At 46.2% G+C, this 14,110-nt stretch overlaps 1 protein-coding gene across 1 annotated transcript in view; it reads left to right on the forward strand.

The window, feature by feature from the left end:
* The first annotated feature begins 12,318 nt into the window (after positions 1–12,318).
* LOC129707654 (ubiquitin-conjugating enzyme E2 N) overlaps positions 12,319–14,110 on the forward strand; it is a 31,961-nt gene continuing 30,169 nt past the window's right edge. The window contains exon 1 of the mRNA XM_055652802.1: positions 12,319–12,475. Within this exon, the coding sequence (XP_055508777.1) occupies positions 12,437–12,475 (39 nt within the window). The 5' untranslated portion in view covers positions 12,319–12,436. The remainder of the gene's footprint in view (positions 12,476–14,110) is intronic.

Here is a 14,110-nt window from a genome sequence, read left to right on the forward strand (position 1 = left end):
ATTTTAAAATGGGTTGGACAAAGAACAGTAATACAGGTCTTTATATTTAACATTAAACTAGACCAAGTGCTCCCCAACGCAATATCCATCACTCACCTGTTCCCCCACGCAACCCGTTCCCCCAACGCAATATTCCACCACCCCATGTGGGGGTCGGGGGGGGGGGGGAATCACCCCCTGTGGGTGTCGGGGGGGGGGGTCGGTGAATCACCCCGGTGTGGTGGTCGGGGTCGTGGTGCCGGTGCAGCATGGTCAGTGACTGGGTGGGAGGGACCAGACTGTCCCCAACTCTGCTGCAGCTGATGGGGACCTTGCCGGGTTTGTGTCCCAGTGTGTCCGCTGCCTGGAGCCACTGCCCCGCTCCACCCGGCCCTGTGTGTGGGTGCTGCCGACCCACAGCCCGTCACAGTGCGGCCGCACAGAGGGAGATGGGGCGGATTGGCCATGGCTGGACAGCGCTGACCCTGGGGGGAGAGTGGGGAGGGGGTGTCCCGAGGGATCCACTCTTTCCGTCGCTTGCTGATGGATGTCTGAGTTCAGACCGCTCAGTCCCCATCCAGCCCCGGGCGGTCGTGGGCCGGGACTAGCCCTCAATCCGCTGGCACGCTGCTCTTTCGCAAGTCACGAAAATCATTTGTATGTTCTCTCTGTCCGTGAGCAACAGTGATGTTGGTGGTTTTTACCAGATAAGAATGTACGTGTTGCGTGTGTGATACTCCAGAAGGCTTGTGCATCACGCCTTTTGACCTTATGACCTTCCGCGCAACCCCTCTATTTATATGCGGTCCTCCCCGACGTCACCCGAAGCTGGTGCCCGCCCGCCTGCTGCGGGGCATTGTGAAGGGGGTTGAAAGATTTCCTGTTTAAAAACTTGGTTTTGGGTATTTTTTAAACTGTGTAACTTGTGAAATATAGCATGAAATGTGAAGTGAAGCCGTTTATTTTGTCAACGGGGCTAATGTGATTAATAATCTGTGAAAATCTCTGCGCTAGCGCGCGTCGTTTTGACGAAGGTAGAAAGACACATACGACACAGACACACGTATACATACATACAAGATGAGACTTTTAATAGTATATAGATTGTGAGGAAGCAACTGGAATTAGTCATAGTGTGAATAAGCACTTCAGCAACTACAGGCTGATTGGGCAGATCTATTTTGACATAGTTAATGCACAAGTCACGTATGACTAATCTGATTTATTCTGTTTGGACAAATCACTAATAAGGTAGATAACAACGTGGTGTTGGGTGTGTACAAGTTAGCAACGGAGAAAGAACTTCTTCCAGTCGGGGAATCATGTGACGCATGATCTTACATTTAAAATCAGCCCATTCAGGAGAGCGCAAAACACAAAGTGCTGACTGGCCTATTGGGAAGTAAGTATCGTCTCCTCCTGATCCCATTGTTCCTGCTTTCCAGTTTCTAGAAAAAAATATTACTATCTGCATAGGAGCATTCACCCAGATAGTTGTGAATAGGTCATCCAAATTTCTTAAATATCAGTAGAATATCATCAGGGCATTAAGACTAAAACTAGGCCTTGCTATAACTAGAGCCAGTTATTCAGTAGTTGAGGTCCATTTGAGATGTCCAATGTAAGGTTACAGGGCATGATTGCTGGTGAATAATAGAAATATACTGTTCTGGACATCTCCAGCAATTCATATGGAATCATTTGGTACAAAAGATTTCACAAAAACAAATCCATGTTTGTTGATTCTGACCAAATTGGAGCGGCCAAGACACTAAAATTGAGTAAAGGCTTCTGGGCTGCTAGGCCATTTGATCAATTTAAATGTGCCTTCTGCAGAAATAGGACAAGCTGCTGAATGGTGCCAGTTTGTCTAGAGCCTAGCTAGGAGCTGCAGGAAGAGAATAAAACATCTGCAGACCCTGACAATTATGTACAAACTGCATAGAATGGATTGGATGAATGCAAACTAGACATACACATTGTATATAATGTTGCAAAGCTTTACTTTGCTAGATGTTGATTGGATTAAGTATTGAGCCTTGTCTGGTTTTCTTGATTATCAAGGCACATGTTGCGATGTTTGCTTCCTTTCAGGAGTTCCGTTTGAATACAATGTATTAGTCACTGTATTATTGGGTTGGGGAAATGTTTATCATATACTGTGTTAATTGATATCTGTTATTGGACTGTAAAGAGACCAGCCCCATGTGGTTCGGCACCTCAAGGTTCGGGGACCTGTAAAAGACCACTACCACGAGGTCCTGTGTCGATCTTCTGGGAGAATGCTTGGGACTACGTGACCTTCTGGAGTGTCTGCTTGAACGAGGCTGAAGAGGGCTTGATCAGGCAGATATGAGGATTGGTGGTTAGGTCCAGTAGTGGAACTGTAAATGTGTTTTGTCAAAATAAAGATTAGTTGCGCAAGTGCTTGACTCAGTGATTTTTGACTGAAACTAGACCGGGGGGAAGCTTAGAACGAGCTATTTACATGTTTAGTGTACCATGTTAACCAGCCTTAATGACAATGTCAATTGTGAATGCAATTACCTGATAACATGTTTAGAAGTGGCATGAGTCTTTGGGGTAGTATTCTTTGCATGTACTTGTACATAGCAACATCTTTGTTTGCTGTCTCCATTTGTATGAAAGGCGATCACCAAGGCACATCGCCATATCTTGAGCATCCGAACAGAAATGAGCTGATCGACATGCCAGGCTGTAATGGACTTACTGATCTAGGATCCACGGAAACCCTGGGAAGCAATCTGGGCCTGTGCTTTTGTAAAAGCCACGATCAAGAGGTCAGACTTGAGACACTGACTATCTTTCCAACACTTTTCCTCTTTGGACCTGAAATGTTGTCTGTCCAATACCCAAGTCAGAGATTCCCCCAGAGCTTCCACGCTTGTTATTTTCCTTTGGCAATCTTTTATGTGCAGGAGACATTAGATATGGCAACCGAAGACATAAATGGTTTATATGACTAAATAGCCCAATATAAGGCTTACATGATGTATGATAATGGTCGTGTATCATAATTGGATGGCCGTTTCTCTCGTTTATAACTATAACTGCCATCTTGGGTTTCCATGCAGACTTCAAGTAGTCTGAAGGAGGGTCTCGACCCAAAACGTCACCCATTCCTTCTCTCCAGATGCTGCCTGTCCCGCTGAGATACTCCAGCATTTTGTGTCTATCTTCAAGTATGGGGTGTCTTCTCTTTCTAGTATGCATGCAATGCGTAGCAGTTATGGTGAGTATCAAAAAAACATGTCATCCTGTGGCAACTACATCTACACTTGCTTGAACGCTGTATGGGTTGAGCTTGAAGTAGTCGTGTTGGGTCAGCTCAAGTGCAAATTGAACACTTTACTGACAGATCCATGATCTGTCTCACATTCTTCATCACCGCTTGGTCATTTGAACGTCATGTATGTCTTATTAATGAATGACAATGTGGCCATTGTTTGCACCATGTGTGCAGCCATGTCATTTTGTACTTGTCCTCTTACGTAAAGTTCATGATTGTAATAAATAAACTGTGTTCAATGCTATTACACAAGAAGAATCTTCTTGCTGTTAATCCCCAATCATAACCTCAATGGGGTCTTCATGAAAACAGCTGGGAACAAATTTTCATTTGCAATCAATCTGAGATTCTCTACAAGAGGGCTTCTTTATGTTACTCAGAAAGAGATTGACGGATCATGGATTTTAAAGAAGAATGCAGAGGTCAGAAAAGTCAGTGTTCTTACTGAAAGGACAAGGGGATGGTGACCTAGGGGCTTGTTATTATATAACTAGGATTCAGGGGCCTGGACTGTTAGACTAATTCAGAGGCCTCAACTTAGACCAGTCCAGAGTTCAAATCCTACTGAAACTGAATAATCTGGAATTTTAATAAGCTGTGATCACGAAAACCCTTAAAGGGTGAAAATCTGGCCTACATGTGGTTGACTTTTGCTCTCTGAAAAGTTCCAAATAAGCCACTCAGTTGCAAGCGCAAGGCCTTGATTATGAAAGGCAATAGAAATGTCCAAATATCCAACTAATTACAAATCAGGCTAATTACAAATCAATAACATCAGCCAACTCCAAAACACGAAGTGCTGAGCATTAGGATCCAGACATCACGGACAACTGGCTTCAGTTCCCTCTGGCAGTGCTCTCTGTCTGAACCAGGGGCTACGGAGCGTTTTTGAAAGTTGGGAGGCTGAGCGATCACTGATCACTGGCCTTGGGAGTACCCAGCAACGTAGTGGAGCAACAGAGTGGGGGGAGGGTGTGGGACTGTAGGGACTGTTTGAAATTTGATGTATTAAAACCATGCCATTGTAGTATGATTTCAATGTCTTTTGTTTGAAGTATTTTTAAGAGGTAACTTTTTAAGGGGTTACTTTTTCCACACATTGGGTGGTGGGTGTATGGAACAAGCTGCCAGCGGAGGTAGTTGAGGCAGGGACTATCCCAACATTTACGAAACAGTTAGACTGTTACATGGATAGGACAGGTTTGGAGGGATATGGACCAAAAGCAGGCAGTGTAGCTGGGACATGTTGGCCAGTGTGGGCAAGTTGCGCCAAAGGGCCTGTTTTCACACTGTATCACTCTATGACTACATTATACCTCCACCATGCATGAATGCTTCAAAATCAAGTGGTCGACTTTTCTTGCCATATGCTCAAGCATAGAAACATAGAAAATAGATGCAGGAATACACCATTCGGCCCTTCGATCCAGCACTGCCATTCAATATGATCATGGCTGTTCATCTAAAATCAGTACCTTTCCTGTTTTTTTCCCCATACCCCTTGATTTTGCTAGCCCCAAGAGGTAAATGTAACTCTCTCTTGAAAACATCCAGTGAATTGGCCTCCACTGCCTTCTGTGGCAGAGAATTCCACAGATTCACAACTCTCTGGGTGAAGAATGTTTGTCCTCATCTCAGTCTTAACTGGCCTACCCTTTATTCTTAAACTGTGACCCCCCTGGTTCTGAACTCCCCCAACATTGGGAACATTTTTCCTGCAGTTACTGTAAGTGAAAATCTAGCAGGCAAGCAGGATGCTTTCTCCAACCACCTCCATTTGAAGGCCACAATCTTCCACCGTTTTTCTCCAGTGCTTGGTACCTACTTCCAGCAGCCAATGGTTGGCCTCCAGGATGCACCGAGCCACAGCCTGATCTATGCCAGTCATTGGGTGAATTCGGGACCCTTGCACTGAGGCTGCTCCATGGCCGGAGCTGCAGTGAGCAACTCGCCAGTCCGGGAAACACTCGCCAGCCCCGCTCCCCGTCCGCATCTGTCCCCGCTGCTGCTTCCATCCCTCCTTCAGCCCCGGCTCTCCAACACCCACGGCCCATGCAGTTGATATGAGTTTTGAAATTATTGTTGATCACAGGATTTCTCACGACAGAGCGTGAGAAATTTGTGATCAGCGTGAGAATTTGGCGAAATGTGTGAGTCTCATGCTCAATGTGTGAGAGTTGGCAGTCCTGACATGTATGCTACATTAACTGCAATTCCTTCATTGACACACACTGCTACTTCATTAAAAAGCATACTGGTTTTCTCTAATAATTTACACATATTCAAGTGATGGTTAATCCTAAACCTGATTATGGTTTCTGGCCTTTTCCCATCTATGAGGTTAAACAGACTGGTGTGTATTTGCCCATTCATCTCTATACATGGGTGTAACCGTTACAATTTTCATGGGACAAATGCACCCTGTGTCTAATATTTACCCATTATCAGCAGGTTCATCCTTCATAGACTCTCAAAGTTCAGATAACATAATATGTGTGAAGCCATATGTATGATGTTCGTTATGGATATAATGTGCAAAACTTTGTAAAAATAAGAATTAAAATATCTCTTCCACTTGCAGCTGGCGATGTTGTCACAGATATTGATCCAGATCTTTTCAATTGAATTGAATACATTTTATTAGCCAAGTATGTATACATACAAGGAATTTGTCTTGGTGCTTTGCTCGCAAGTAACAACACGAATATACAGTAGATAATTTAAAAAGAAAACATTATAATTTAAACATGTGAAGAATTAAATAAAATACCAGAGCACAAAGAGACTACAGACTTTTGGCTGTTGAGTAGAGCTACTTTGTGGAAAAAAACTGTTTTTATGTCTGGCTGTGGTAGCTTTGACAGTCCGAAGTCACCTTCCAGAGGGAAGTGCTTCAAAGAGTTTGTGGCCAAAGTAAGAAGGGTCAGAGATGGTTATACCCGCTCACTTCCTGGCCCTTGCAGTGTACAGTTCGTTGATGGGGGGGGGGGGGAAAGGTTGCAGCCAACAACCTTCTCGGCTGATCAAACAATGCGCTGCAGCCTCTGGATGTCATGCTTGGTGGCTGAGCCAAACCAGACCATGATGGAGAAGGTGAGGACAGACTCGATGATGGCAGTATAAAACATAATTGCCTGTGGCAGATTGTGTTTCCTCAACTGCCACAGGAAGTAATCCTCTGTTGGGCCTTTTTGACTATGTAGTCAATGGTGGCCGCCCATTTAAGGTCCCTGGAGATGATGGTTCCAAAGAACTTAAATGACTCCACGGATGTGACTGTGGTGTTGTTGATGGTGAGTGGGGGGAGGGGGAGCTCTCCTAAAGTCTACAATCAATTCCACTGTCTTAAGAGCATTGAGCTCCAGGTTGTCGCCAGCTGTGCCACTTCCTGTCTGTAGGCAGATTCCTTCCCATCCTGTATCAGTCCAATCAGGTTTGTGTCGTCCGCAAATGTGAGAAGCTTGATAGAGTCTGTGGAGGTGCAGTCATTGGTGTAGAGAGAGTAAAGGAGAATACGCAGCCTTGCGGCGCTCCTGTGCTGAGGGTCAGTGGGTCTGAGATGTGCTTTCCCAGCCTCACATGCTGCTTCCTGTCTGTCAGGAAGTTGGTGATCCACTTGCCCTCCACTTTCTTTTTGCTCTCTTCCCTCCTGATCCAGCAGTCCCCCAGAAGCTACAAAAATCTTCAATTTGGCAACACACTGTCTCGTTTACCTTTCGTACGGACCAACTAAAGTCGCCAACTTCATTCCTTCGCGTCAACCTCCAGAAGCTCCGCATCGACCGTTATGGAGACATTTAACTTACTAAAAAATCCCAAATCAAACCCTCTGACGAATCATCGGCCATCGATATAGCTCAAATCCATACGGTAATGTTCTGTTTTTTCTATCTATGGATATAATTTGTTTTTCTCTAATAATGTAACATTCGTTTTCTGGGACATCAAACCTTTTAGTGTCCACCGCAACGTACGTTTATGTGTATGATCGTGTAACGTGCGTTGAGGTGTCCACTCAGATGGATGCAGTATTCTACTACATGATCAGGTGAATGAAGTGGAAACGGTGTTTGCAATTTTATTGCTCCATGTGGTATTCATAAACATAGAGAGGAATAAGAAATACGTGCACTTACTGTGCCAACCAGGTCACTGGTGGACACCACGTGACAACCGTTACACAAAATGTATTTGTGTATTCTGATGCCATTTTCAGAAACTTGTCATCAATATGCTATCTTTTCTTATATTTTTTGTTGATACATATGTTAGTCATGAACCCAATAAAATGCCTGTCAAGTTTTTGGAAGGAATTTTGTGCCAGTATTGTAAAAAGACACATACAAAATGCTGGAGTAACTCTGCAGGACAGATAGCTTTCCGTAGAGAAGGAATGGGTGTCATTTCGGGTCGAGGCCCTTCTTCAGACAGATGTCAGGGGAGAGGGCAGTGCAGAGATAAAATGTAGACTGTGGGAGACCTGGGAAGGGGGAGGGGATGGAGAGAGAAGGAAAACAAGGGATATTTGAAGTTGGAGAAGTCAATGTTCTCACCGCTGGGGTGCAAGCTGCCCAAGCAAAATATGAGGTGCTGTTCCTCTAATTTGCGCTGGCATTACTCTGAAAATGCAAGAGGCCCAGGACAGAAAGGTCAGATTGGGAATGGGCTGGGGAGTTAAAGTGCTGAGCAATCGGGAGATCAGGTAGGTTTTAGACGGACTGAGTGGAGGTGTTCAGCGAAACGATCGGCGAGCCTGCGCTTAATCTCGCCGATGTACAGGAGTCGACATCTGGAACAGCGGTTACAGTAGATGTGTTGGAGGAGGTGCAAGTGAACCTTTGCCTCACCTGAAAACATTGTCGGGGTCCTTGGACAGAGTCGAGGGGGGAGGGAAAGGGACGGTTGCATCTCCTGCAGGGGAAAGTACCTGGGGAGGGGGTGAGAAGGGACGAGTTGACCAGGCAGTTGCGGAGGGAACAGTCTGTGCGGAAAGCAGAAAGGGGTGGAGATGGGAAGGTGTGACTAGTAGTGGGATCCCGTTGGAGGTGGCGAAAATGTCGGAGGACTATGTGACAGCTGATGGGGTTGGAAGGTGAGGACAAGTAGGACTCTGTCCTTGTAACGAATGGGGGGGGGGGGGGGGGGGGGGGGGGGGGGGGGGGAATGGAACTGCGGGATATCGAGGAGACCCCTAGTGAGAGCCTTATCTATAATGGAAGAGGGGAACCCCCGTTCCATAAAGAATGCAGACATCTCCGATGATCTGGTATGGAAAATATCCTGGGCACAGATGCGGTGTTGACGGAAGAATTGGGAGTAGGGGATAGAGTCTTTACAGGAAGCAGGGTGGGAAGCTGGATATAGTTTTCCCTGTATATCTCTGGAGACTGTACATTACAACCTATTGGGCACTGAATCTTAAGTGAACTGGAAGGTGCCTTGGGTGACAGCCACAGTACAGGAGTGGGGTGTGGCCCACAGGTTCTCATCATAATCAAGAAGGTGTGCTACTAAAAGTTTTTGTTTAACCTTAGTTATCTAATAATAATAATAATACATTTTATTTATGGGCGCCTTTCAAGAGTCTCAAGGACACCTTACAAAAATTTAGCAGGTAGAGGAAAAACATGTAAGGGGAATGAAATATATAGTAGAGACATGACTAGTACACAAATTAAAGACAGAATTCAATTCAAAACACAATATGAGGCAATTCATGCACAGATGAAAAGGGAGGAGGACGTGGGGCTAAGGATAGGCAGAGGTGAAGGGATGGGTCTTGAGGCGGGACTGGAAGATGGTGAGGGACACGGAATTGCAGAGGGAGTTCCAGAGCCTGGGAGCTGCCCTGGAGAAGGCTCTGTCCCCAAAACTGCGGAGGTTGGACTTGTGGATGGAGAGGAGACCGGCTGATGTGGGTCTGAGGGACCATGAGGGTTGGTAGAGGGAGAGGTCAGTGAGATATGGGGGGGGGGGGGGGGGGGGGGGGGGGAAGATGGTGGAGGGCTTTGTAGGTGAGGACCAGGATTTTGTAGGTGATCCGGTGGGAGATGGGAAGCCAGTGAAGTTGTTTGAGGACTGGAGTGATGCGATGCCAGGATTTGGTGTGGGTGGATCTACTCCAATCAATTCTTGCTGCACAGCCTAGCTCCTCCAAAACAATGTGATCTGGTTTCAGAATAAACTGAACTGTTGAGCAGTTGCAGTATTTTCTATAGGGAGGTTTCACGGCAGTCGGGTCACGACCCATGACCCGTACTGTTGCTACGCTACTCCAAATGGAGTACTCGCGATGAACTGCAGGGAAGCACTTACCATTGTTTCCAGCGTAGCGGGCCCGTTAAAACCCGCCGAAAATGTCAATTTTTGCGCTGTAAATAATTATGGAAATCGGGATAAGCGTGTGAGACATTTAGCCTACTTCAGAATTCCAAAAGTGAGGAGAAATTACGGTAGATAGAAGCGAGAGCTGAAGGGACAACAATAGCCAGTGTGCTTGGCGAACATTGGCCGTTTGCTCACTGCATTTCATCAACTAAGGCATTATTTGCGTTTTTTCTTGATTCCTTCGGCATCTAAAAAGTTTCAGAAGTGATAAATCGGTCTGTAAATTTTAAAAATTGCCCATGGTTCTCAAGTGGTTTTTTACATACAATGCATTTCGTTGTCTCTGTACTGTACACTGACAATGACAATTAAAATTGAATCTGAATCTGACATACAAAATGAAAATGCCTGAAGAAAAATTTACAGCCAGATTGATCACTTCTGAGACTTTTTAGATACCTATGGAATCAAGAAAAAACACAAATAATGCCTTACGATGAAATGCAGTGAGCTAACGCGATAATTCCCAATATTTTCAATTCCGATATCTGCACAGCCAATGTTTACCAAGCACTTTAGCTGCTGTTGTCCCTTCAGCTCTCGCTTCCCTTTACCTTCATTTCGCTTCACTTTTGAATTCTAAAGTTGGGTACATGTCTCTCGCACTTACCCTGACTTTCTGACTAAAGCAGACTATTATCTAAATGGTGGCCGATTGGGAAAGGGGGAGATGCAGCGAGACCTGGGTGTCATGGTACACCAGTCATTGAAGGTAGGCATGCAGGTGCAGCAGGCAGTAAAGAAAGCGAATGGTATGTTAGCTTTCATTGCAAAAGGATTTGAGTATAGGAGCAGGGAGGTTCTACTGCAGTTGTACAGGGTCTTGGTGAGACCACACCTGGAGTATTGCGTACAGTTTTGGTCTCCAAATCTGAGGAAGGACATTATTGCCATAGAGGGAGTGCAGAGACGGTTCACCAGACTGATTCCTGGGATGTCAGGACTGTCTTATGAATAAAGACTGGATAGACTTGGTTTATACAAATTCTAGAGTTCTAGAATTTAGGAGATTGAGAGGGGATCTTATAGAAACTTACAAAATTCTTAAGGGGTTGGACAGGCTAGATGCAGGAAGATTGTTCCCGATGTTAGGGAAGTCCAGGACAAGGGGTCACAGCTTAAGGATAAGGGGGAAATCCTTTAAAACCGAGATGAGAAGAACTTTTTTCACACAGAGAGTGGTGAATCTCTGGAACTCTCTGCCACAGAGGGTAGTTGAGGCCAGTTCATTGGCTATATTTAAGAGGGAGTTAGATGTGGCCCTTGTGGCTAAGGGGATCAGGGGGTATGGAGAGAAGGCAGGTACGGGATACTGAGTTGGATGATCAGCCATGATCATATTGAATGGCGGTGCAGGCTCGAAGGGCCGAATGGCCTACTCCTGCACCCAATTTCTATGTTTCAGCGCAAAAATTCAACATTTTGGCTGTTTTTAAACAGGTAGGATAGTACGCGTTTCTTGCATTAATAACATATACCGGAAGTTACGGATGTCCTCCAGATGGATTGAGCGGCTCCGTGCGTCAAGCCCTATGACCCAGTGACCTTACGTGCAACCCCGCTATTATTTAATTACAAAATGTCAGCAACTTTTGCACTTTTGCTTTCACTTCCCAGCTACCACAATGTACTCACTTTCATTTCCCAGCCGCATATACAAAGGCACACACAAGTAACCCTTGCTTTCCCCCTCTCCTTCCCTCCCCCACACTCGTTCTCTGACTAGTTTCACTGTCCTGATTAATTTTACTGAATGTATGTCTCGTTGTCACTTTCCCCATAGCTAACAATGAACCATTGTACATTTCATTGATCATCGTCTGCTCGGATCTGTCATTTTCACATTTCCATATCTCTAGTCTCCCTCTTTCCCTGACTCTCAGTCTGAAGGGTCTCGACCTTAAATATCACCCATTCCTTCTCTCCGGAGATGTTACATGTCCCGCTGAGTTTCTCTAATATTTTGTATCTATTTTCATACTGCTAGTCTCCCTCTGCCTTGACTCACCCGGAAGAACGATCTCGACCAGAAACATCACTTATTCCATTTTCTCCAGAGATGATGCCTGTCCCGCTGAGTTACTCTGGCATTTTGTGTCTATCTTCAGTGTAAACCAGCATTTGCAGTTCTTTCCTACACACTCCCCACCCCCAAAACCGGGCTTTACCTTGCCGAATAGTGAAAGGCCTCGATAGTGTGGAGGATATTTCCACTTAGGGAGAGTGGTGGACCGGAGGTCACAGCCACAGAATGAAAGGGGGTACCTTTGGAAAGGGGATGATGAGGAACGTCTTTAGTCAGAGTGTGGTGAATCTGTGGAATTCATTGGCAGCCAGCTGTGGAGGCCAAGTCAATGGATATTTTATAAGGCAGAGATCGACAAATTCTCAATTAGAAAGGGTGTTAGGGGTTATGAGGAGAAGGCAGGAGAGTGGGGTTGAGAGATAAAGATACATTGAACATGATTGAATGCTGGAGTGGACTTGACAGGATGAATGGCCTAGTTCTGTTCTGCTCCTACAACTTAATTTATGGACTAGAAGTGAAGGAAGCCGCGCGGCATCCTGGGAGTTGTAGACACCCGCAGCCAGACGTCAGAGTGGGACTACATTCCCCGTGAGCCCGCGCGGCAGTGGCGCATGCGGACGTGGGTGGGGGAAGGGAGGGAGGGAGCAGAGAACTAAGCCGCCGCCGCTGCCCTCGCACTTCCCCGGGAAGACAAGCAGAGGCCGGAGAGTTGGTGCACGGTTACGACGAGAATGGCAATGGCGAGCGGACTACCAAGACGAATCACCAAGGTACGTGGGCCGGAAAGCGTGTTTGTTTGTTTTTTTTTTAAATATTAAAAGGGAAATACCTGTTATTAATAATTCCGTCAGCGTTTCTTCTCCTCTGGCGCAACCACTTCCCCCTTCAGCGAGCGAAGCCCGAGAAGAGAAAAAAGCCTCATGGCGTCAAGATGGCGCAGGGCCGGGCGGGGAGTTGGGGGGGGGGGAGGACGTTCGGTAGCCGACCGTCGGCTCGATGGAGGAGAAGGGCCCGAAAAGGCCTGGTGAAGGATCGCCGCCGCTTCATTGAGGTGTGCCGAGGGAAGGAGGCCGGTGGAGAGGGGATGGGGGAGGAGGGAGGCAGGGGTGGGGAGAGGTCGAACGGCCCGGGCGTCGACTAACAAACCCGGGGGGGGAGAGAGAGAGAGCTCGGTGCCGGTTGGAGTTGGGATGTGGGGGGGGGGGATCCTAGCAAGCGCTGAGGGAGCGGCTCGGGCGGCTCGGGCGGAGCGCGCCGCGTTTAAATGGGCGCTAACGGCCTAGGCCCGCAGCAGTCCGCCGTCGCTGACGTCACTGCCGGGGCTAGCCGCGGTGAAGGGGCCGAAGGGCCTGGGGAACTCATGAGGTGCGGCTAGCGCCCGCCTCCGTCTGTCGTCCAACTCCTCAACCGAGTGAAGGCCGATGGCGGCGGCGGCCTCCAGCTTATGGGGGTCCGTCGTGGCGAAGTATTTAATAACCAGGGGCGTGGATTCCAGGGGCGTAGCTGCCGCTTCAAAGTTAGATTGAGTGACATTTAACAGTTACTGGCTGCTACTACATAGTTTTACTGCTCATGAAGCTTCTAGAAACAACATCGTCCAGTCTTATTTGCTTGTTTTTGACGCGAGTTTATTTGTTTCCTGGTTTATTTGCCCGGTCGCAAATCTAGTTTCGAGACGTGGGATCACATGACAGCGATACTGGAAATAATTGTTGAGGATGATCATGATGTTGCACAAGAGGAAAATTTGACTATTAGTGAAAAGCTGTAAATAATAAACAAGCAGCTGATTTTTGTATTCCGCGATTTCAGTTTCTGATCAATTCAAAATCAACATAAAATTAATTCCGTGTGAGCTGTAGCATTATATTTCAGAGATTTGGGGGAAATCCAAACTGACAGGCTACCAAGTATTAACATGACAGTTTATTCCATGCAGAGATCTTTGAAAGTACCTTCCCTTACATCGACTATTGTATGTTGGAAAGGCCCATCTGCAGTCAGCATTTTAATGTAATTTTATTCATAGAACGGGGTGATCTCACTATGACATACAAAATTCTTAGACGTGACTGGATGGATGCTCTCTAGGTGTGATCTCGGCCTTAAGAGAGGGTTAGCCATTTAGGATCAATGAGAAAAAATATATTTTCCCGGGGAACAGTGAATCTCTGGGATTTACCAGACAAGATGGGAATGAGGCTTGGATGTGTTAAAACCAGTGATTTTTTTAGATATAGGATTGTGCAAAGAAGTGGTGCTGAGGAAAATCGCAAACGTGATCTTATTGATTGCCTGCTTTATTGCTTCCATTTATGTCGTCTGCAAGGATGGAACATGAGTGAGTGTTCCTTTTCAGCTGAGATTTTAACTGATTCTGATAAGTACAGAAATTTGAAAGCCTG

Source organism: Leucoraja erinacea, chromosome 22 (assembly GCF_028641065.1).
Source record: "Leucoraja erinacea ecotype New England chromosome 22, Leri_hhj_1, whole genome shotgun sequence".
Taxonomy (NCBI): domain Eukaryota; kingdom Metazoa; phylum Chordata; class Chondrichthyes; order Rajiformes; family Rajidae; genus Leucoraja; species Leucoraja erinaceus.